Raw genomic sequence first — 22130 nt, forward strand, 5'->3', positions numbered from 1 at the left:
CACTTTCTCACCCAGTATGGCCACGTGTCCAGCTCCTCACCCACCTGCCTGTGTGCCTATTTCCTCACCCAGCCTGCCCGTGTGCCCACCTCCTCACCCAGCCTGTCCTTGTGCCCATCCTCCTCAGCCAGCCTGTCTGTGTGCCCTCGCTTCTAATCCAGCCTGTCCATGTGCTATAGCTCCTCATCCAACCTCGGTGCCTCTTCTTTTCCCTGACATCTTAGCTAAGTGTCCACGTGCCCTAGGTCTTCATCCAACCTGTCCACGTGCTGTCACTTCTAATCCAGCCTGTCCAGGTACCCCAGCTCCTCATCCAGCCAGTCCATGTACCTCCAGCTCCATCCCCAGCCTGTCTGTGTACCCCAGCACCTCACCCAGCCTGTTCATGTACCCCAGCTCCTCACCCAGCCTGTCCGTGTACCAGCTCCTCACTGAGCCTGTCCGTGTACCCCAGCTCCTCATCCAGACTGACCATATACTAGGTTTGGCTCTAGCATGTTTTCTTTGGGAGGGCCGTAAAGAAGCTTCCTCATCCACTATGCCATGTGCCACAACGTTGCAGAGTGCTGTATGCTGTTGAGTGCTGTGTGCTGTTGAGTGCTGTGTACTGTTGAGGGCAGAGTGCTGTTGAGGGCAGAGTGCTGTTGAGGGCAGAGTGCTGTGTGCTGTTGAGTGCAGAGTGCTGTTGAGTGCAGAGAGTTGTTGAGTGCAGAGTGCTGTTGAATGCAGAGAGCTGTTGAGTGCAGAGAGCTGTTGAGGGCAGAGTGCTGTTGAGGGCAGAGTGCTGTTGAGGACAGAGTGCTGTTGAGGACAGAGTGCTGTGTGCTGTTGAGTGCAGAGTGCTGTTGCAGAGTGCTGTTGAGTGCAGAGTGCTGTTGAGGGCAGAGTGCTGTTGAGGGCAGAGTGCTGTTGAGGGCAGAGTGCTGTGTGCTGTTGAGTGCTGTGTGCTGTTGAGTGCTGTGTGCTGTTGAGTGCTGTGTGCTGTTGAGGGATGTGTGCTGTTGAGGGCAGAGTGCTGTTGAGGGCAGAGTGCTGTTGAGGGCAGAGTGCTGTTGAGTGCTGTTGAGGGCAGAGTGCTGTTGAGGGCAGAGTGCTGTTGAGGGCAGAGTAATGTGTGCTGTTGAGTGCTGTGTGCTGATGAGTGCCGTGTGCTGTTGAGTGCTGTGTGCTGTTGAGTGCTGTGTGCTGTTGAGTGCTGTATGCTGTTGAGGGCAGAGTGCTGTTGAGGGCAGAGTGCTGTGTGCTGTTGAGTGCAGAGTGCTGTTGAGTGCAGAGAGTTGTTGAGTGCAGAGTGCTGTTGAGTGCAGAGAGCTGTTGAGTGCAGAGAGCTGTTGAGGGCAGAGTGCTGTTGAGGGCAGAGTGTTGTTGTGGGCAGAGTGCTGTTGAGGGCAGAGTGCTGTTGAGGGCAGAGTGCTGTTGAGGGCAGAGTGCTGTTGAGGGCAGAGTAATGTGTGCTGTTGAGTGCTGTGTGCTGATGAGTGCCGTGTGCTGTTGAGTGCTGTGTGCTGTTGAGTGCTGTGTGCTGTTGAGTGCTGTATGCTGTTGAGGGCAGAGTGCTGTTGAGGGCAGAGTGCTGTGTGCTGTTGAGTGCAGAGTGCTGTTGAGTGCAGAGAGTTGTTGAGTGCAGAGTGCTGTTGAGTGCAGAGAGCTGTTGAGTGCAGAGAGCTGTTGAGTGCAGAGAGCTGTTGAGGGCAGAGTGCTGTTGAGGGCAGAGTGTTGTTGTGGGCAGAGTGCTGTTGAGGGCAGAGTGCTGTGTGCTGTTGAGTGCTGTGTGCTGTTGAGTGCCGTGTGCTGTTGAGTGCTGTGTGCTGTTGAGTGCAGTGTGCTGTTGAGTGCCGTGTGCTGTTGAGTGCTGTGTGCTGTTGAGTGCTGTGTGCTGTTGAGTGCTGTGTGCTGTTGAGGACAGAGAGTTGTTGAGTGCAGAGTGCTGTTGAGGCAGAGAGCTGTTGAGTGCAGAGAGCTGTTGAGTGCAGAGAGCTGTTGAGGGCAGAGTGCTGTTGAGGGCAGAGTGCTGTTGAGGACTGTTGGACATGGCCCGTCTGGCAGGTCCGCCCCTGAAGTTTTTATGGTATATGTAACCTGGGGATGGTGATTCCCCCTCTGAGTGAGTGTGAAGAGAGAGCGACCTACCCTTCCATAGGAATACATGGGGAATGGATGAGTCCTCGGTAGTTCCCGATGCGTAGGGTGTGCAGGGTCAAGTCTGGTATGTATGAACTCGTGAGATTGAATGCTGCGCAACGGTATATGAGGTATGAGTGTGTCTAGTGTAGAAGTCCCCCTTTTGGAAGTTGGCATAATTGTGGAATGTGTGCCTGGCGTATGATAGGCCGAGGCTGGCTGGTGAGCCTGGCTCCCAGGATCTGGGAGGGTCTGCCCCGGTGGTGAATGGAGTGTTTAGCATGCTGATGTGAGGGGAGGAGTGAGCCTTGGTCTGCTTGTGGATTGACTGTCTGGTTTGAGTGTCATGAATGAGGCTGGGTTTTCCCCAGACAATGCTGGCTCCACCCCCTGGGGTGCGGCTGATGTTCCTAGCCTGGCCAGTGTAAAGAATCCCCCCATAACCAGTTCCAGCTGGTTCTCCCCCTGCCTGCCCCTTCAGACCAAGAATGTGTGTATAAAAAGGGTGCTGTGACACTCTGGACTTGTTCTTGTTCTCAACTTGAATCTACCAGGGGCTGCTGCTGCTTGGGCTCAGGGTTGGCTTGCCTCCCTGGGCCCTGCCCTACTCCTGGACTGCTGATGGCCTTTTCCCTGCCAGGAGCTGCTGTGCTCCCCCTGAGTTCCTGGACTCTTTGCTGGACCTTGCTGTCTCTCTGACCTGTAGCGCTTGAGAGCGCTGTATTCCTGCTACCTGCGCTGGGAGCACTGGTTCTGACCTGCTAGCGCATGGGAGCGCGTCCTCTTTGACCTAGCGCTTGGGGTAGCGCCTTATTCTTCGTTCCGCGACGGCCCAAGCCGCTGCTTGCCGATCGTACCCCCCCTGACAGGTGCCTACCCTGCATGGGGACTCTGCGCTGTTCCCATCGAGTGCCCACCTCGATTTCTGTCCCTTCTACCCGAACCGGTGCCCACCCGGCATTGCCCTGAGATCGTCACCGCCGCTGCCTGATTCCGCCTGTGAGGTGCGGCGCCCGCCTCCCTATCCAGGGCTGAGCTGTCATTGGCGGCCCCGGAGAAAGCAGGCCGCATGCTCATTGGCCCCGGCCGCCGGGACGCTGGCAACTTCATTGCTGGGCCGCGCAGGGATTGGCCCGACCCCGAGGGCTTCCCCACGCGCACCCGGAAGTCCTGGGATTTCCCCGAGGAGGGAGCGCCGCCATCGCCGCGCCGAGGAGCCCAGAAGAGAGGAGCTGAGGCCCCGTGGGGCCGCCGTCTCTAACAGCCGGTGAGTGCGGGCGGGCTACAGGTCGCTCCTCTGCCCTGGGGAGTGCTGTGGATCTGCAAGGCCCCCTCCCTTGGTCCTAGAGTCCGGGAAGGACTCCAACGATGCTCCACATTTGGCTCTTTCTTTCTTGAGCCCTGAGAGGCTCCCCCTTGGGCCCCTTCATCTCTCGAGCCCGGCGAGGCTCCACCTTTGGCCCCCCACCTTCCTGAGCCCGGAGAGGCTCCACCTTGATCTCCGAGCCCGGCGAGGCTCCACCTTTGGCCCCTCACCTTCCTGAGCCCTTAGAGGCTCCACCTTGGGCCCCTTCATCTCCGAGCCCGGCGAGGCTCCACCTTTGGCCCCTCAATTTCCTGAGCCCCGAGAGGCCCCACCATTGTCTCTTGCCCTTGCGAGCCTGCGAGGCTCAGCCCCAGCACCTCTGTCCCCGAGCCCGTGAGGCTCCCCCCTGCTGCTTAAATGATTCCGAGCCTGCGAGGCTTCAACGTGATGCCCCCATCATCTACAGCTGCCCAGCACTTCGTGGGCGGCTGCCACGTTTAGGTTTATGGTAGGCTACCTGCAGCCTACCCTGACATTGAGACCTTGGGCGTCCTAGCCCCCGAAGGCCAGTGGCCTGTTGAGAGTACTAGCTAAATGTCAACTGTGCTCCTTGAGAGTTATTTTATGTTTCCTTCCTACAGGTACCTCTGTTGTGTTATGTACTTTGTCCCTTCCCTCCTGAATACCCGATGTCCCCTGTATGTGATTCCTAGTCAGAGTGAGTTCTACTGCTAGTTCTAGGAAGCTCCCAGTTGATATGTGTTCTAATGCCAGATCCAACTTGTGCATACCCCTGGCAGGAGGCCCCTTGGCCCTGCCCTGTACCTTTTTCCTTGTAACCCCTGCCCGTGCCTCTGGCACCCTGTAAAGTGTATGTTCCTATGTGTCCTGCCTAATACAAAGACTATTTTCATATATACTTGGTGTGGAGTTCCTTTTGTGGGAGGCCCGGGATGTTGTTGTTGGTGGGTGCGTGCGCAAATGCTTCACACATGTCCTCCGAGATAGGCCTGGCTGCCCGCGCCGTGTTACCTAGAGGGCGAGCAGGGGTCGACTTTACATAGGAGTGGCGGTCTCTGACTGGCTGGGGTGCAAGTACTGGCCGGCCGGGGGTCCCATTTCCTACAAGGACAGAGTGTTGTGTGCTGTTGAGTGCAGAATGCTGTTGAGTGCAGAGAGTTGTTGATTGCAGATTGCTGTTGAGGCAGAGAGCTGTTGAGTGCAGAGAGTTGTTGAGTGCAGAGAGCTGTTGAGGGCAGAGTGCTGTTGAGGGCAGAGTGCTGTTGAGGGCAGAGTGCTGTTGAAGACAGAGTGCTGTTGAGGACAGAGTGCTGTGTGCTGTTGAGTGCAGAGTGCTGTTGCAGAGTGCTGTTGAGTGCAGAGAGCTGTTGAGGGCAGAGTGCTGTTGAGGGCAGAGTGCTGTTGAGTGCAGAGAGCTGTTGAGGGCAGAGTGCTGTTGAGGGCAGAGTGCTGTTGAGGGCAGAGTGCTGTTGAGTGCTGTTGAGGGCAGAGTGCTGTTGAGGGCAGAGTGCTGTTGAGAGCAGAGTGCTGTGTGCTGTTGAGTGCTGTGTGCTGTTGAGGGCAGAGTGCTGTTGAGGGCAGAGTGCTGTTGAGGGCAGAGTGCTGTTGAGGGCAGAGTGCTGTCTGCTGTTGAGTGCAGAGTGCTGTTGAGTGCAGAGTGCTGTTGAGTGCAGAGAGTTGTTGAGTGCAGAGTGCTGTTGAGTGCAGAGAGCTGTTGAGTGCAGAGAGCTGTTGAGGACAGAGTGCTGTTGAGGACAGAGTGCTGTTTGCGGTTAAGTGCAGAGTGCTGTTGCAGAGTGCTGTTGAGTGCAGAGTGCTGTTGAGTGCAGAGAGCTGTTGAGGGCAGAGTGCTGTTGAGGGCAGAGTGCTGTTGAGGGCAGAGTGCTGTTGAGGGCAGAGTGCTGTGTGCTGCTGAGTGCTGTGTGCTGTTGAGTGCTGTGTGCTGTTGGGGCTGTTGAGGGCTGTGTGCTGTTGAGGGCAGAGTGCTGTTGAGGGCAGAGTGCTGTTGAGTGCTGTTGAGGGCAGAGTGCTGTTGAGGGCAGAGTGCTGTTGAGGACAGAGTAATGTGTGCTGTTGAGTGCTGTGTGCTGATGAGTGTCGTGTGCTGTTGAGTGTTGTGTGCTGTTGAGTGCTGTGTGCTGTTGAGTGCTGTGTGCTGTTGAGTGCTGTGTGCTGTTGAGGACAGAGTGCTGTTGAGGGCAGAGTGCTGTTTGCTGTTGAGTGCAGAGTGCTGTTGAGTGCAGAGTGCTGTTGAGTGCAGAGTGCTGTTGAGTGCAGAGAGTTGTTGAGTGCTGTTGAGTGCAGAGAGCTGTTGAGTGCAGAGAGCTGTTGAGGGCAGAGTACTGTTGAGGGCAGAGTGCTGTTGAGGGCAGAGTGCTGTGTGCTGTTGAGTGCCGTGTGCTGTTGAGTGCTGTGTGCTGTTGAGTGCTGTGTGCTGTTGAGTGCTGTGTGCTGTTGAGTGCTGTGTGCTGTTGAGGACAGAGAGTTGTTGAGTGCAGAGTGCTGTTGAGGCAGAGAGCTGTTGAGTGCAGAGAGCTGTTGAGTGCAGAGAGCTGTTGAGTGCAGAGAGCTGTTGAGGGCAGAGTGCTGTTGAGGACAGAGTGCTGTTGAGGACAGAGTGCTGTTGAGGGCAGACTGCTGTGTGCTGTTGAGTGCAGAATGCTGTTGAGTGTAGAGAGCTGTTGAGTGCCGAGAGCTGTTGAGTGCAGAGAGCTGTTGAGTGCAGAGAGCTGTTGAGGGCAGGGTGCTGTTGAGGACAGAGTGCTGTTGAGGACAGAGTGCTGTTGAGGGCAGAGTGCTGTGTGCTGTTGAGTGCTGTGAGCTGTTGAGTGCAGAGTGCTGTTGAGGGCAGAGTGCTGTTGAGGGCAGAGTGCTGTGTGCTGTTGAGGGCAGAGTGCTGTATACTGTTGAGGGCAGAGTGTTGTTGAGGGCAGAGTGCTGTTGAGGGCAGAGTGATGTGTGCTATTGAGTGCTGTGTGCTGTTGAGTGCTGTGTGCTGTTGAGTGCTGTGTGCTGTTGAGTGTTCTCTGCTGTTGATGGCAGAGTGCTGCTGAGGGCAGAGTGCTGTTGAGGGCAGAGTGACTGTTCCAGAGAGAGCAGGGCATTCTTGTGCGCTTACACGGTGCACTGAAACACAGGAGCTAAAACAAAGAACAGCTGAACACATGTCTTGTTACACAAGGTTCCAAAACACAAAGGTAGGTTACACTATGCTTAATTCCACAAAACACACGCTATATACGGCTGAAAAATAGCACAAGGCGAGGATAATGAAATTCAACAGTACTGCGAAAGCATGGCTTACATTACAAACAAAGTCTTTCAGTTGCCCATTGTAAATGACAATGCCATTTATTTAATGATTAAGCTATTGGCAATTTAAATGACAATGCTATTTATTTATGATTTAAAGAAAAAAAAAGAAATGTCATGAGCAATGCCAATAGCTCTACCTTTAATGATGCCGAGACCATTGCATTGTAAATGCTTGTTTAAGAATTCTACTGGAGTCTTTACTATGCTGACACCTTCTTGCATTCCAAATGTCTTTAAGACCACACTCTATAAACCATAATTATTCTAAACTTAGAACCTTAATTAGATAATTTTAGAACGTATTCATGTTTAGGAGAGAGAAACAGAGTTTCTTTAAGGAACACCTATGTCTAATTCTTAGTTTTTGTATTGGTGTCGATGTATCTTATCCTACTGATACTTAACTGATTACGATATTTCAGCTTGCATGTAATCTTGTATCTCTTTATTATTCGCCTGACAAGCATATATATTGAACTGCCTAATAATTGTACATATCATTCATTAACTTCAGTCACTGATTCCTGGTTTTATTGTGCGGCCAAACGGGCTTCACATAGATTGAATTGTTGTAATATTGCTAACTCCCTTGGCGTCTCAGTCAACTCAACAAGATCTATCAGACAAGAGACTGTAAACTAAGCACCTGTGCACTCTCACTCCCATAACATCTTACTGACCATAATGAGACAAGTTTGGATCAGAGGGGGGAAGGGTGCTTGAGAGGTTCTCCTCCTTTCTGATAGGGCCCTTCACATCTAAACCAATTGTTTGCAATGTCTCTCAGGGGTCCTGTTTTATCTGTAGCTGCCTTGGCCAATAACACTGCATCGTTCAGCCTGCTCTTTTAGGCCTATACTAACGACACGCAAATTATTTTCAAAGTCAAAGGCCCTCTACACATTTTTCAGACACTTTATCAGAACTTCCTTCAATCATTAGTTACTTGGATGAAAGCTAACTCACTCCCTGAATACTGACAAAACTGCAGTTTCGATTTTCGGTAAGCCAGAGATTTGGTCTTCTCGCTGTTGCCCTGGCTCTCTCAGTGCATGTCCTATTCTGAGAACATCTGCTCATAATAAGGAATCTTCTTTGACCCTAATTTGTCTTTCAGGAATCACACCTTCAGGCTCATGGCTACCTGCCTCGATATGTTTAAAGTTATAAGAAAATAACTCCCTTTCTCCCTTCATCTTCAAAACAGAATTTAGTCCAGTCTCTGATTTTGTGCAAACTGTAGTGCTGGAATTCTTTGCATGTTGGCCTTCCTCAGTCTTCCACATACAAACTGCATCTTATTCCAAATGACGTTGCTCACATCATTAGTGCAGCTTTGAAATTGTCTCCTGTCTTTGCGCTGGCTTCCCATTTAGAATAAATATACTCAAGGCATATAAGTCGCCTCCTCTAACTCCTGCCTTGTGATAGTCCCACTTTAAACAAGCATTTACAATGCAATGGTTTCGCCTTTTGAAAAGTTTGAGCTATTGGCATTGTAAAGGACAACATTTGTATTTATGTGTTGGTTTTGAAAACAGATAAATAAATGGCATTGTCATTTACAATGCCAATAGTTTAATCTCTGCCAAATGCCACACAAAAACACACGAACCCACACACACCAACAGAGCCCCCCCCACACACACACAGAGCCACACACACAGAGCCACACACAAAGACCCACACACACACAGACCCACACACACACAGGCCCACACACACACAGACCCACACACACACAGACCCACACACACACAGACCCACACACAGAGCCACACACAGACCCACACACACACACCCAGAGCCATACACACCCACCCAGAGCCACACACACCCACCCAGAGCCACACACACCCACCCAAAGCCACACACACACTCAGGAGAGCAAGCACAGCGAGGGGGCAGGGAAGCAAGCACAGCGAGGGGGCAGGGAAGCAAGCACAGCGAGGGGGCAGGGAAGCAAGCACAGCCAGAGGGCAGGGAAACAAGCACAGCCAGGGGGCAGGGAAGCAAGCACAGCCAGGGGGCATGGAAGCAAGCACGGGCAGGGAAGCAAGCACAGCCAGGGGCAGGGAAGCAAGCACAGCCAGGGGGTAGGGAAGCAAGCACGGGCAGGGAAGCAAGCACAGCCAGGGGGCAAGGAAGCAAGCACAGCCAGGGGGCAGGGAAGCAAGCACAGCCAAGGGGCAGGGAAGCAAGCACAGCCAGGGGGCAGGGAAGCAAGCACAGCTAGGGGGCAGGGAAGCAAGCACAGCCAGGGGGCAGGGAAGCAAGCACAGCCAGGGGGCAGGGGAGAAAGCACAGCCAGGGGGCAGGGGAGCAAGCACAGCCAGGGGGCAGGGAAGCAAGCACAGCCATGTTTCCCATGCTTGGCTATTCTGAACAAACCATTGGTATCCGGCCTGCCACTCAAACGAAAACAACTCCCAGAATACCTTCTATGAGCATTGGTACCCAGGAACCTGCGCTAGCCTAACTGACTTGATAAAGTAACAGTGACCAAGTGGTCTCACTAGTGGTGTGACACCTTGAGCCAGTTCGGACCTTTTATACAATCGCACTTTTGACTCTGGGAATAGTGAGTCGTTGACTTGTGACTGCAGTATGTGGCTACAGATCCCTACGCACATCGCAACAGCTGGTAAATGTCAGACAGTATAGTGCTACCTATTGTGTGTGGGAAGAGGGGGTGCACACTGGGTAGCTGTCAAGCGCCATCCTACAGGGAGTGGGCCGGCAGAGCGAGGACTGTAACATCAGATCGAGTGTACCGTAATAGGACCAGAGGGCATACGCTGGCATGGGGAGGCAGAGAGGGGGGGCCAGCATGCAAGAGTCAGGGAGAGAGCTGCTTATGAAAAGCGAGGGTACACCGAAGGCCTGCCTCAAAGGTTAGAATCTAAAATAAAAATAAAATACAGATATACATTTGTGTCAGACCTCTGATTTAGAAGGGGAGGGGGCAGAAGGCGCCCTGTATTCTCCCCCCCCCCCCCATTGAAATGTTCAATGAAAGGCCTGCTTTGGGGAGGGGTCTCAGGAAGGACAGAACACTGACGCCAGTTTCGACCACAGTTGTATTAGTAAGGCCGCCCGTAATGTGATGCTGCACTGGGCCGATATACACGAGTACAGCCTGGACTGGGGAACCATGTCACGCCGGGGTCGCGTGCGATGCCGGAGATGCGAAAGTAATGCTGGGACAGCGGGTTCAACCAGCCTCTGAGGCAGCTCTACACGCAGCTTCTAACAAAGGTTGGGGACAGTGATATCATATTGGACAAGCCTGTGACGTGGCACTGGCTCAGCATATTCTCTCTTTTAGGGAAAACCCCACAATCAGGGCTCAGTGATGATGCCGGCTCTGCTCAGTTAACCCAAAAAACACCTGCAAACCTCCTTCCACGTGCCTGTGGTGGCAAAGCAGTCATTGAATGGCGTTTCCGTCTGTGCACGCGCACAACACCAACACACGCAGCTTCTAACAAAGGTTGGGGACAGTGATATCATATTGGACAAGCCTGTGACGTGGCACTGGCTCAGCATATTCTCTCTTTTAGGGAAAACCCCACAATCAGGGCTCAGTGATGATGCCGGCTCTGCTCAGTTAACCCAAAAAACACCTGCAAACCTCCTTCCACGTGCCTGTGGTGGCAAAGCAGTCATTGAATGGCGTTTCCGTCTGTGCACGCGCACAACACCAACACAACAACAAATACACAAATAAATAACCGTAATAAAAACAGGGGCGAGTTGTTTCAATACATGTACACGTGTTAATATAACAGGACATGACAGGGATTACCTGTATAACTAAAAAAATAAAATAAAAGCATAGCTTAGGAATTTGTACGTAAAGGTTTTTAAAAACAAATGTTTTAAAAAATGCGCAAACAACCCAAACCGAGACCCCAACCACGACCCCAACCACAGCTGACTTACTCTGCGCTGGCTCGTATTATTATATAATAAAAGGAACGGAAAGTGCGGTGTCCAACGTAGGTTCAGGAGGCCTGGACTCAGGGACTATTTACATACAATGAAATTCAATGGTTTCTTTTATATTTAAATAGTGAACTGTATTCGAAATTGGCCTGGACGCAGCCATTGTATTAAAGGTCATGGTGCAGTCTAGGTAGGTAATTTAGAGGTTGATGGGCCCACCATAAAGTGGTGCCACTGCCCCCCATCCATGAAGGGCTCCATAGCGATGGGTCCGCACAGGGCGTGACACAGGCCCTGGCAGCCACTGCGGTGTGGGGGCTCCAAACCCTTCTGGAAGGCCCCATTGTCTCTAGTGCCAATGACTTTCTGTGAGATACTGGAGACCTAGGACCCCCTCACCATATCCTGGAGGGGGGAACATCATTTACCATTGGTTCACTGGTACCAAATGCAGAGAGTCCCCCATAGTGCTAGCACTGTCCCTTCATCACTGTCACTGCCTGCACAGCAGCCCACCTGGCATGCATTCAGATGGAGTCTGCAGAGGGTCCCTGGACCCCCATGTTCCCTCCAGGAGGCTGGAATGTTGAGAGCACAGCAGGTTTTTTATCTCCTGGTTTGTGCTGATTCTCAGCACTTCCCAAGGGGCTCCAGCCTGTGCACTCTAGCTACATGGGGCACGCAGACCCTCAAAGGGATTACCTCATTTGCATAGGCCCTGTGCTCTGCGATTTTACGGCATATCACTTTTTTGAAAAAATTGACTTGCGAGAAGGAAGGCCAAATTTGGTATAACGAATGCCAATCCAAGTCCCCAGTAGTGCAGAGGGTCTTAGAAAGTGTACATTCTATAATCTGCCCCCAGTTATCTGTTTGCAGAAAAAGGCAATGCTTAGGCATGATGAGTTCCAAAACCGGAGGGGCCTGTTGGGTACGTGTTTGATGATTTTGCTTCTAAAGTATTGTGGGCTTGAACCAACCCCATGAGAATTTGTATATGAAGAATAAAACCTTGAATTTGGGAATCCCTACAGACAGATTAGACAGGAGAGGCCTGGATATATGTGGTCCCAAAATAACAGTGAACCACATTAACACTAACACGGACCCAAATATATAAGCGGGAGGGGGGGAAGGGGTCACAGACAGCGGGAGGGGGGACGGGCTCACGGACAGCGGGAGGTGGGACGGGCTCACGGACAGCGGGAGGGGGGACGGGCTCACGGACAGCGGGAGGGGGGACGGGCTCACGGACAGCGGGAGGGGGGACGGGCACACAGACAGCGGGAGGGGGGACGGGCACACAGACAGTGGGAGGGGGGACGGGCACACGGACAGCGGGAGGGAGGGCGGGAACGGGCTCACGGACAGCGGGGGGGCGGGAACAGGAGTAAAATATGCCCCTTACCTGCTAGCAACTCTTGGAAAGTGAAATCGCGCAGCCCACCCCTGCAAGGCACACGTTGGAAATGAAACCAACATGCCGATACGAAGAAAAAAAAATAACAACCGCCCACAGCCGCATGATGCACGAAAATGGGCGGGATGAGTAAAAATTGCCGGAACGCCCACGAATCTGCTCAGGGAATGAGTGACGTATCTCTGTTCCAATGGCTAGCCTCCATTTATGGAGCTAGCCAATGGAACAGAGAGGCGGAACAAAGCCCCAGACTGTTCTCAAATGATTTCGCCTGCGTGAAACGCTGCTGCGCAGCTGTTCGCCAGGCGAAACCTAAAAACCTTGAATGGGCGGCCATGCACTTTCCACTACCACAGCTTTAACTTGGAATAGTCTTCCCCTTTAATACACTCGGTACCACATCTGTTAAAGTTTTGCAAGCTTTTCAAAATATATCTCTTTACACTCTGCTTTTATCTGCCTTCTTCCACTAGTGCCAGGATACCCTTTGGTATTCGCTTGCTCAATAAAAATAAATCAAATACTGTACACTTGGGAGAAAGGAAATCCTCTATAGAGGTGCGGCTGCATAAATCTAGGAGAACAGTGAGCAACTATAGAGGGGCTCAAGTAAAGCTGGGAGAGCCTGCATCCTCTGTAGAAGTGTTACTGTAAATCTTGGAGAAAAGGCAGCTTGAGAGAGCATGAAGCATGTGTAGAAGTGCTGCTGAACATAAGGGAAAATAAACCTCTTCCATAGAAGGACTACTGTACACCTGGGAGGAAAGGCAGCTTCTGTAGAAGACGTGCTGCTGTACATAAGGGAAAACAGACCTCTTTCATAGAAGTACTACTGTACATGGGGAAGATAGGCAGCTTCTGTAGAAGAAGTGCTACACACAGGAAAACAGACCTCCATAGAAGTACTACTGAACACCAAGAGGGATTGGCAGCGTCTGTAGAAGAAGTGCTACTGTGTGCACGGTAAAACAGACCTCTTCCATAGAAGTACTGCTGTACACCTGGGGGGATAGGCAGCTTCTATAGAAGAAGTGCTACTGTACACACCGGAAAACAGACCTCTTCCATGGAAGTACTCCTTTACACCTGGGGGGATAGGCAGTTACTGTAGAAGAAGTGCTACTGTACACACAGGAAAACAGACCTCTTCCATGGAAGTACTCCTTTACACCTGGGGGGATAGGCAGTTACTGTAGAAGAAGTGCTACTGTACACACAGGAAAACAGACCTCCATAGAAGTACTACTGAACACCAAGAGGGATTGGCAGCTTCTGTAGAAGAAGTGCTACTGTGTGCACGGTAAAACAGACCTCTTACATAGAAGTACTGCTGTACACCTGGGGGGATAGGCAGTTACTGTAGAAGAAGTGCTACTGTACACACAGGAAAACAGACCTCTTCCATAGAAGTACTACTGGGCACCAAGAGGGATTGGCAGCTTCTGTAGAAGAAGTGCTACTGTGCGCACGGTAAAACAGACCTCTTCCATAGAAGTACTGCTGTACACCTGGGGGGATACGCAGTCACTGTAGAAGAACTGCTACTGTACACACCGGAATACAGACCTCTTCCATAGAAGTACTGCTGTACACCTGGGAGGATAGGCAGCTTCTGTACAAGAAGTGCTACAGCACATCAGTGATGAATCTCCCTGTACTGGTTGAGATGCAGACAGGGAAAATCTACTTCAGGGTGGACCTTTCCCATGAACTGTAGGTGAGGTGCTATGCCAGACAGGCCACTGACAAACACCATGTGCCAGCAAAGATGGCTGAAGCTCCACCCACGCACAATCAGCAGTTCTCCCAACTTTAAATGTTGCGGCAGACACATGTGTTTGGTTGCTCCGGTAACCCGAAGATTGGTGGTGGATCACCACCTCCATCAACCTCTAAATAAGGCCCTTAGTCATTTTCTCAGCTTTAGTATGTAGATGTTGAATGACTATGCAAGATGCTTTTGGGGCTTGACGGGCACCCCATCCACCTTTGAAGATGGGGGAACTAACAGATTGCCAATTTGGTCAGGAGTATGCAAATCAGATATTGCTATTGTGGTTATCTCTCAAATTATTCACTTTTTGTTAAAAATAATTGAGGCAGACGAAAGTCAAATGCAGTTGTTTGGGCTTTGTAGCAGGGTTTTTGAAATCTTAAGAGGCTGTTAGAACATTTTAAAAAACGTGTAATTTTGTATTAAGGGGGCCACACCCCAATAAAGATGGGAGTCTGTGTAGCATAAAATAATACAACACAACAACATTGTGCCACAATGGCTTCTTCCCACACTGCTCACTGGTGCCAGCTCCTGATAACACAGCCTGGCATCTCAGCTGAATCCAATCAATGCATGCCTCCCCATGTCCATTGCTTTCTCTCATGTCCAACTGGTGCATTCCTCATTTTAGCCAGTTTGACCCTCAATCCCTCTTCTCCTGCCTCTCCAAGAGCCTCTTTGTTCCTCACTTGCACTGCTAGCCCACAACTGTTCTAGCTCTGCCCATACTGGACCCTCTTTCTGACCCATTACCCCTGGGTCATGAGTTCATTCAATCATTTGTTACTCCTGATGATCGCCCTTTCTTACCATCTTACCCTGGCCTCCACTTATCGAGTCCCACCCATGCCTGCCCTTATACACCTCCTACTGTCATTTTCAATCCTCTTAGGTGTGCTGGTTCCCCTCCCGATTCCTTCTCCTCTTGCCCTTCCTCGACCCCATTCTTTTACTTTTCGCCTTTCCCCCCTCCCAAAACCACATGTTCTCCTTCATTACTTCCTTTTATCTGTTCTGTCCACCTTTCTTCCCCTGGCCTCATTCCTTTCCCCTTAACTTTCCTTGCTCTTCATTCCTCTCCTTTACACTTACTATCTGTATTATTTCCTCTTGAGCCTCTCTTGGCTATATTACTTCTGTCTATGTTCTCCACCACTTCCACCAGTCTTCCTGTGATTGTACTTGCAGCTGTTGTGCTTCATACACCATGGAAGGTTTAAAGTGCCATGTGTGGTGGGTAGCACGCCACACTGTACTTCCTTGGAAAGATGTTGTATTGCAGCATAGCCTATCTATGAAGTGTATTAGCTTCGTGCCTCAGTGGCCAGAATGGCACTTTTATCCTGTCTTGGGCTGCAGCACTGCAAGTGTGGTTGCAGAAAAACAGAGAGAGGTAAAGTGCCGGCGGTTTACCTTAGTTGTCCACTATGAGTTCTTCCACAGGTTCCCTGTGAGTTTGTGAGTGACTGCTGGACCATCAACCCACTCTCAGTGCTTGTTCATGCACTCCGTGGAACTTTGGAGGGAGCTTTAAAGGGAAAGGAGAGATATCTGCAGGGATAGTCTGTATAAGATCTCTAATATAAGCTACTGCTGTACTAATCACCCATCTTGTTCCTAATAACTTCCTCTCTCCCCCATCCTTGGCCCGCCTCTTGCATTTTTACCCCAATATAAAGAACTTCCAAGAAAGGACGGGCAGAAGCTGCACGTTTTCAAGGACAGGGCTGCCCAGCTGATTTTATGCTTGAGTGCATGTCGACCACCTTTCCTAACCCTTCTTCACATGCTCGTCTGAAATGGGTCCTGGTACTGTCCGTGATGGACTTCCATCTCTGTGCCTAACCTAATAACCCATATGTTAAAACGTTCAAACTCCCAAAGGATCGGGATGGGCAGATATCAATCTAATCAATGCTGTAAAGAGTGCCCCCATGCTTGCCTTCCTTCGCCATGCTAGGATCCACACCATTAATTAACCATAGTGTTTCTGTGCAAGAACCAAAGAATTTGTTGATCCTGATGTGATGGAAATACAACTAATTGGGGGCAGCCAGAATTTCTGGAAAATGGTCCAAGAACACGTATTTTTAGAGAGCATTCCCGAGCCTGAGTAAGAGGCAGGCTGCTAGCATCTCAGATCATGGTTTTAAAGTGATTTCATAAGAATGGTGCTCTCTATTTTTGGAATTTTTCTGAATGAATTAAAACCATTTTATATGTTATGGCAACACACCCACTAAAGCTACTTCAGGCTAAAACATAGCCTTGCAGAACCTTTAAAACAGCACTTATTTCAGCGTTGCATGCATTTTTAACATTCAAGGCGCCATCCCAAATCTTTTACCCTCCATGTTAATGCCCATTTACGCCTTATGTTCCTTTCTGTGCTCCTTTGCATGCTCAAGCAATACCCCGCTGTTCCTTTTGGATGTCCTCCTAGCAACTTGGTTCCTTTGAATACTTAGTTTCCCTTCACACACCCCTTCCATTCCTTTTCACCAGTTCCCTTCTTACTGCTTCTTGTCTCCACTATCCAAGCAACAGTCCTCTGCTGCCATCAGTGCCCCGCCCTTGCCCTCCCCTCTCTCTCATTTTTACACAATCAGCACATTGCTAGCCCATATCTATCTCTTCTTACCAGTGGCGTAATGGAACTTGAGAGGGCCCCCAGCAAAGTCCATGGAGGGCCGCCCTCCGTACTTAACCAGGAGCTCTCAGGCCAGGGTACTGTGCTGAGGGCCCCAACGCACTGCGGGGGCTGCAAGGGTCTGTGTTACGCCACTGCTTCTTATCACTCCACGTCCCAGTCTTTCATTTCTTACTCCATCAGAGCTCTTTGCATTAGCCTCTTACCATATGCCCCTTTCAAAACACTCTTATGCCTCATGGCCCCTTCTCTTACACTTTTCTAACTTAAATGGCCTTTACATGCCTTCCTCACTCTCTTTCTGTGCTCTCTGAGCTATCAGTACCCCTTTTTACCTTCTTACAGTGCCTTCTAAATCACCATGGCCCATATGTATACCGTCTTGCCCTTTTTGGCCCCTTTTCATAAACTTGCAATCCTTCCATGCTCTTACTCCTTAATACTCCTCCTGGGCCTGTAACTTCCTACAGTCCTTTTTTATGCTCTGGCTCTTTACAGGGGAGGCCGCTAGCAGGGGAACTTGGTGGGGCAGAGCAAGGGGAAAAATAAAGAAAAACAAAACTTACCTGCAGCCTGACGTCTGCCTCCTCTTCCGCTCCGACGATGTTCACACAGACTCCCAGAGTCCCTTGCGCCTATCGAGAGGCTACTCTCATGCTAGTATTACCCAGCATGAGAGAAGCATATGGATTGGGTGGAGCGGGCTGGTTCCATGCTCCAGCAGAGACTGGCAGCCTGTACTCCTAAGCCCTGCTGATATCTCCAAGCAACAGCCTAGAGATATCCAAGTGCGCATATCGGTTTGGCCTTCCTAAGACGGCCGGCCAAACCTCCTGTGCACACTGGCAGTGCCCTGAGCCCACCACTCGTCCTGCTGGTATCGCCCTCAAGACTCAGCTGCGGCTCGGCTTTGGAGGAAAATAAAATGATAATGAAACAGTTTTATTATCTTTATTACACAGAGGTATGAGAGGCAATATAAATACAAGATAAAAAATCTAGAGTATGTACATGAAGTAAAATAATGAGTAAGTCCACGTCGTTGTTAGTGATCTTTAGGTGCTTTTATTCAAGATGCACTTGGTTTTCAACACAGCCAACGCGTTTCGCCCAGACATGGGCTTCTTCAGGGCAAAGCAAGTGTTTGTTCTCGTAGGTTCTCGTACTGTCTTAATCAAGTCCGTGTGAGGACAGAAGAAATATGCGGAAAAAAGTTCGGTAAGGAGTTCCGTGTACGGGAAACCATCATCGCCCTTTAAATGGTTAAAGTTTTTTCCACATATTTCCTCTTGCTTTGCCCTGAAGAAGCCCATGCATGGGCGAAACGCATTGGCTGTGTTTAAAACCAAGTGCATCTTGAATAAAAGCACCTAAAGATCACTAACAACGAGGTGGACTTACTCATTATTTTACTTCATGTATATGCTCTAGATTTTTTATCTTGTATATATATTGCCTCTCATACCCATGTGTAATAATGTTGAACTTTGTGGTCATGTGGCAGCTGGCCTTCTGAGGTGGGCAATATCCTACTACCTTTGTGACTTGTCTTGGTAAGTGCAATCTTCTACAACCCAGCTGCCTGTTTCAAATATCAGTAAACAGTTTTATTAACTGTTTTATTATCATTTTATTTTACATTCATCTGCTGGTTCCAGCAGTGGAGCGACGCTCCTCCGCCATAACGGAGGAGCTGCCCAGGGATCTTTATAGCCACTTTCCATGCCCTCTGCCCCTTCCTTCCTCTGTTGTCCCCTACAGTCCTTACTATGGCTTTTAATCATACGTGACCTTTTTGATGCCCATGAAATGTAGCTCTTTATCTTATTCACTTACCCTTTCAATGCGTTTTGTGCATGGTTAGTGTCCATGCTCTATGTCATCACGAGACTCAACTACATGTCGTTATGGCCTGCATGGGCTGTTTGCAGCCCTCTTAGAACTCATTTAAAGTTACAATTAAAGGGTTGACCCAATGGTACTGGGACCTGGGTATCAAGTAGTACATAGATAATATAGGATTTGTATGTACAAAAAAATTCACAAAGTTTAGATACATATTACTGGTACGTGTAATATGTATCTAAACTTTGTGAATTTTTTTGTACATACAAATCCTACATGGTCTGGGACCCTTATCTATGTACTCTTAGAACTCATGGCTTCTTTCCATTCCCTTCTGACTTTCGTGGTTACCTTACATGCTCTTTTGCACCCCTTTGCAACTTTTTCGTGCTCTTTTACCTCCTATGTGCTGATGTCGTGCCCTCTTGACTTAATGTCAGCTGCTGGCATTCTCTTCCTCCTAGGTCCACTTTGTTACCTTTCTTACCCACTTGAAGCCATTTCCTTCTCTCCTGCCCTTTATAGCCCTGTTACCTGCTCTCCTAACCCTCACTGCTTTTTCTCCACAGTCCTTCACCTCTCCTAATTCTTTGTGTTTATTCTTTAACGTTATTCCTCTTTTCCACACAAATTTACACTACATAGCAGGGGTCTTCAAACCGGGGTGGCGGACTCCCGAAAAGGGACCTCAAGTGATCCCAGGGGGGCTCAGGCAAAAAAATAACATTATGCTGATAACAGTGCTTTGCTTTAAGCTTAAAAAAATGAGTGGCAGGAAGCCACTCTGTAATAGGCATCACTAACATCTTTTGTCATTGATATCCTAGTGTGGATACTTGTACATGTTAGTAAGGCCTGCCTGACCAGAATAGAATGTTTGCAAGCATGCATTTGATTGCATTTTCGAAATGGTAACAGAACTTAAAAGCAATGTTTAAATAAGTCTGGACATATTTAAACATTGCCAATTTAATAGAATATTTGTGAAGAATTCTGAGGGGGGCCGATGATTTCTATTTTTCACTGGGTGGGGGCGCAGCATTAAAAAGCTTGAAGACAACTGCCATGTGGGTTGTTCCCTTACCTCTTACCTTTGATTAGTGCTTCCTGTGCCTTCTTTCTATTTAATTCCCCTACCATGACTGCCTATCCTTAAGGCCCAGCTATGTGTCCTTTTACTCTTGAAGGTCTTTGTTGATTCCTTTTGACCCATTATTGCCTCTTTAATGGCATATGTTCTCTTATAGGCCCTGTGAGTTATCATCACCCCACCCCATGCTCCTTAGCACTTACAGGTCCTTTCTATGCCCTTTTACATCACAACAGTACTTTCCACGCCCTCTTTCTCCTTGTGCCTCTTTCCTTCCCTGTTACCACTTAGTCACATTATTTAACCTTTCATCCGTATCCCTCTTCTACTCAGTCTTCTATCACCCATCAATGCACCCCATCCTTCCATCTCCGTGCCTTAAAGGCCTCTCTCACAGATCTAGCACCTGCCTCTTCGACCTCATTGCTTTTTTTCTTCCTCTGTCAGCCCTTTGGCATTCATTCCTTCCTTGTTACGCCACATGGAAAACTCCCTACTCCCTCTCATTCCTTATGGACCCCCTCACCATTTTGCTCACAACCACCAGTTGACCCCAATACGGTCAATTTTTACCCCTCGTTGCCACTCTCTTTAGCCACTTAATCCACCGTCCCTCTCCTCTTACCCCTCATGGCTCCATCCCCGAGGGTCTTCAGCAGGTTGCCCTGCAAGAGCAGGAGAGTCAGGTTGACCAGGCCCCTCAGGGAGTCTGAAGGCACCTCAGAGATCTGGTTGTATGCCAACCGAAGCTGGTTCAGCCCAGGCGGCAACGGTCCGGGAACACTAGTCAAGTTGTTCCGGTTCATCAGCAGTTTCTGCAGCCCGACAAAGTCTGCCAGAACCCCACTCTCCAGCAGCTCGTTGGTGATCTGGTTCCGGTCCAGCACCAGCCACCGCAGCTCGGTGACGTTGGTGAAGTCTGCCCGCCGCAGCCCCTTCAGACGATTGCCTTGGAGGTAGAGGTATTGGGTGTGAGCAGGGAGGCCTGATGGTGTAGTGTTATGGCCTCCGTGGTCACAGTACACTGTTCCAGGCCACTGGAAGGGGCAGTCACAGTTGAGAGGACAACTGTCACCACTGGACAGGCTACGGGGGCTTGAATAGCCCTTTCCTCTGAATGAGAAGATGGTGGGCTCACGTGCTGCGCGGTCAGCCATGACGGGAATCCCAGCAAAGTCATACTCGTACCCAAAGGCATCTACCATCGACGTGAGGCCAATGAAAAGGTAGAAGTGGAGGGCGTCCATTCTAATGATCAATGATAACCCTAGAAAAAAATACAAGGGAGAGCCATTAGATAAAAGCTTCACCTAGCAGCACAGAAATGCTCCCAAGAAAGAGACAATGGCGGAAAACACCAATAAAAAACCACTGGACAAACCAACATTAACAAAGGGCATTTGGAACAAAACAACAATCAATAAAAAGCCTTGGACTTACAGTTACTCCCAAGAACTAACAACAGACACTGTGCATCATCAACAACTTGCTACTAGCATGGTGCTGCATTCCACAGAGTGTCATTGACATGAAGATACAGTGAACAAATAGAGACGGTCACACAACTTCATATGAAATAAGCTAGAGGAGCTATGCTAGGGCGACATGGAAATACAACAACCAAAACAAAGGCACAAATAGAAACTGGCACAATGCTTCAACAGAAAAGAAAAAAATAGAACAAAGTTCCCTGCAAAAAATTTGATAGGTGACTGTCATCGCACACCCATAGTCCTAGCGCCTTGACACCTTCAGGTAAATGTTTACACTTTATAAGTGCTAATAACATAACCTAAATATACAACCCCTGGAAAAAGCTTGATGAAAATTCAGCTGATTACTCCCAGCACAATAAGCCCCTGTCTGCTCTGGAGCACACACTGTTGTGAGTATCCCTGTGCCGGGTGAAGGGGCACAGTGGAAGTATCAGCTTCCATGCGCCTGCTGTCTGCCATGGCAAGGTGGCAAAAGATCACAACAGCCGTTATATATCCTTCTATATGTGGGGACCTATACACAGAAACATGGGGTCAGATGATATCCCTACCACATTCTGACCCGGTACAGGAGGCATGGACTGCTTTCACTGGGTAAATGTTTACCACTTGCTTTTAGCAGCTGGTAAGCATTCCATGCTTTGCCACCTTAGGAACAGTCACATATCATTCTTGCTTTCCTTGGTGAAGTGCCGTGAGAAGAGAATGCCCGTGTGCCACCCCTTTTCATTGAAATGTGTAATATGCAATGAGAATGGTGGGTTGAAATCAGCCACGGCACATGGAGGGAGTTTCGGTGGGGCGGTGAGGCTGGGCGGGGGTGCTAAAAACTGGAGTATGGATAATTGAAGGTAAGTAAACAATTTAAATAATAAAACGAATTTTGTAGCGCACTCTGCATCGCATTTTGCTCCGTCCATCATCCCCTTTTGTATCGCTTTGTTCGCCCTAAATTGGCAGGGTATGCTCAGACGTGAGTCCCTAGCTGACTTGACAACTGGATTCAAGATAGCCTAGCTGATGAGGATTATGAATACGAAACCGGTCCCAGGATTCTTGTTTGCGGTCCAGGGAAGACATGGCTTGGCAGTTCGGGCTGGACTGTTCCCATGAGGCACAGGGTCAAACTGATTTGCAAATG

General features: G+C 49.7%; 1 protein-coding gene across 1 annotated transcript in view; it reads right to left on the reverse strand.

The window, feature by feature from the left end:
- LOC147712823 (lumican-like) overlaps positions 1-20756 on the reverse strand; it is a 39429-nt gene extending 18673 nt beyond the window's left edge. Inside the window, exon 1 of the mRNA XM_086920382.1 lies at positions 20119-20756. Within this exon, the coding sequence (XP_086776508.1) occupies positions 20119-20740 (622 nt within the window). The 5' untranslated portion in view covers positions 20741-20756. The remainder of the gene's footprint in view (positions 1-20118) is intronic.
- Positions 20757-22130: the final 1374 nt, after the last annotated feature.

The sequence above is a fragment of the Lissotriton vulgaris genome, chromosome 5 (genome assembly GCF_964263255.1).
Source record: "Lissotriton vulgaris chromosome 5, aLisVul1.2, whole genome shotgun sequence".
Classification (NCBI taxonomy): Eukaryota; Metazoa; Chordata; class Amphibia; order Caudata; family Salamandridae; genus Lissotriton; species Lissotriton vulgaris.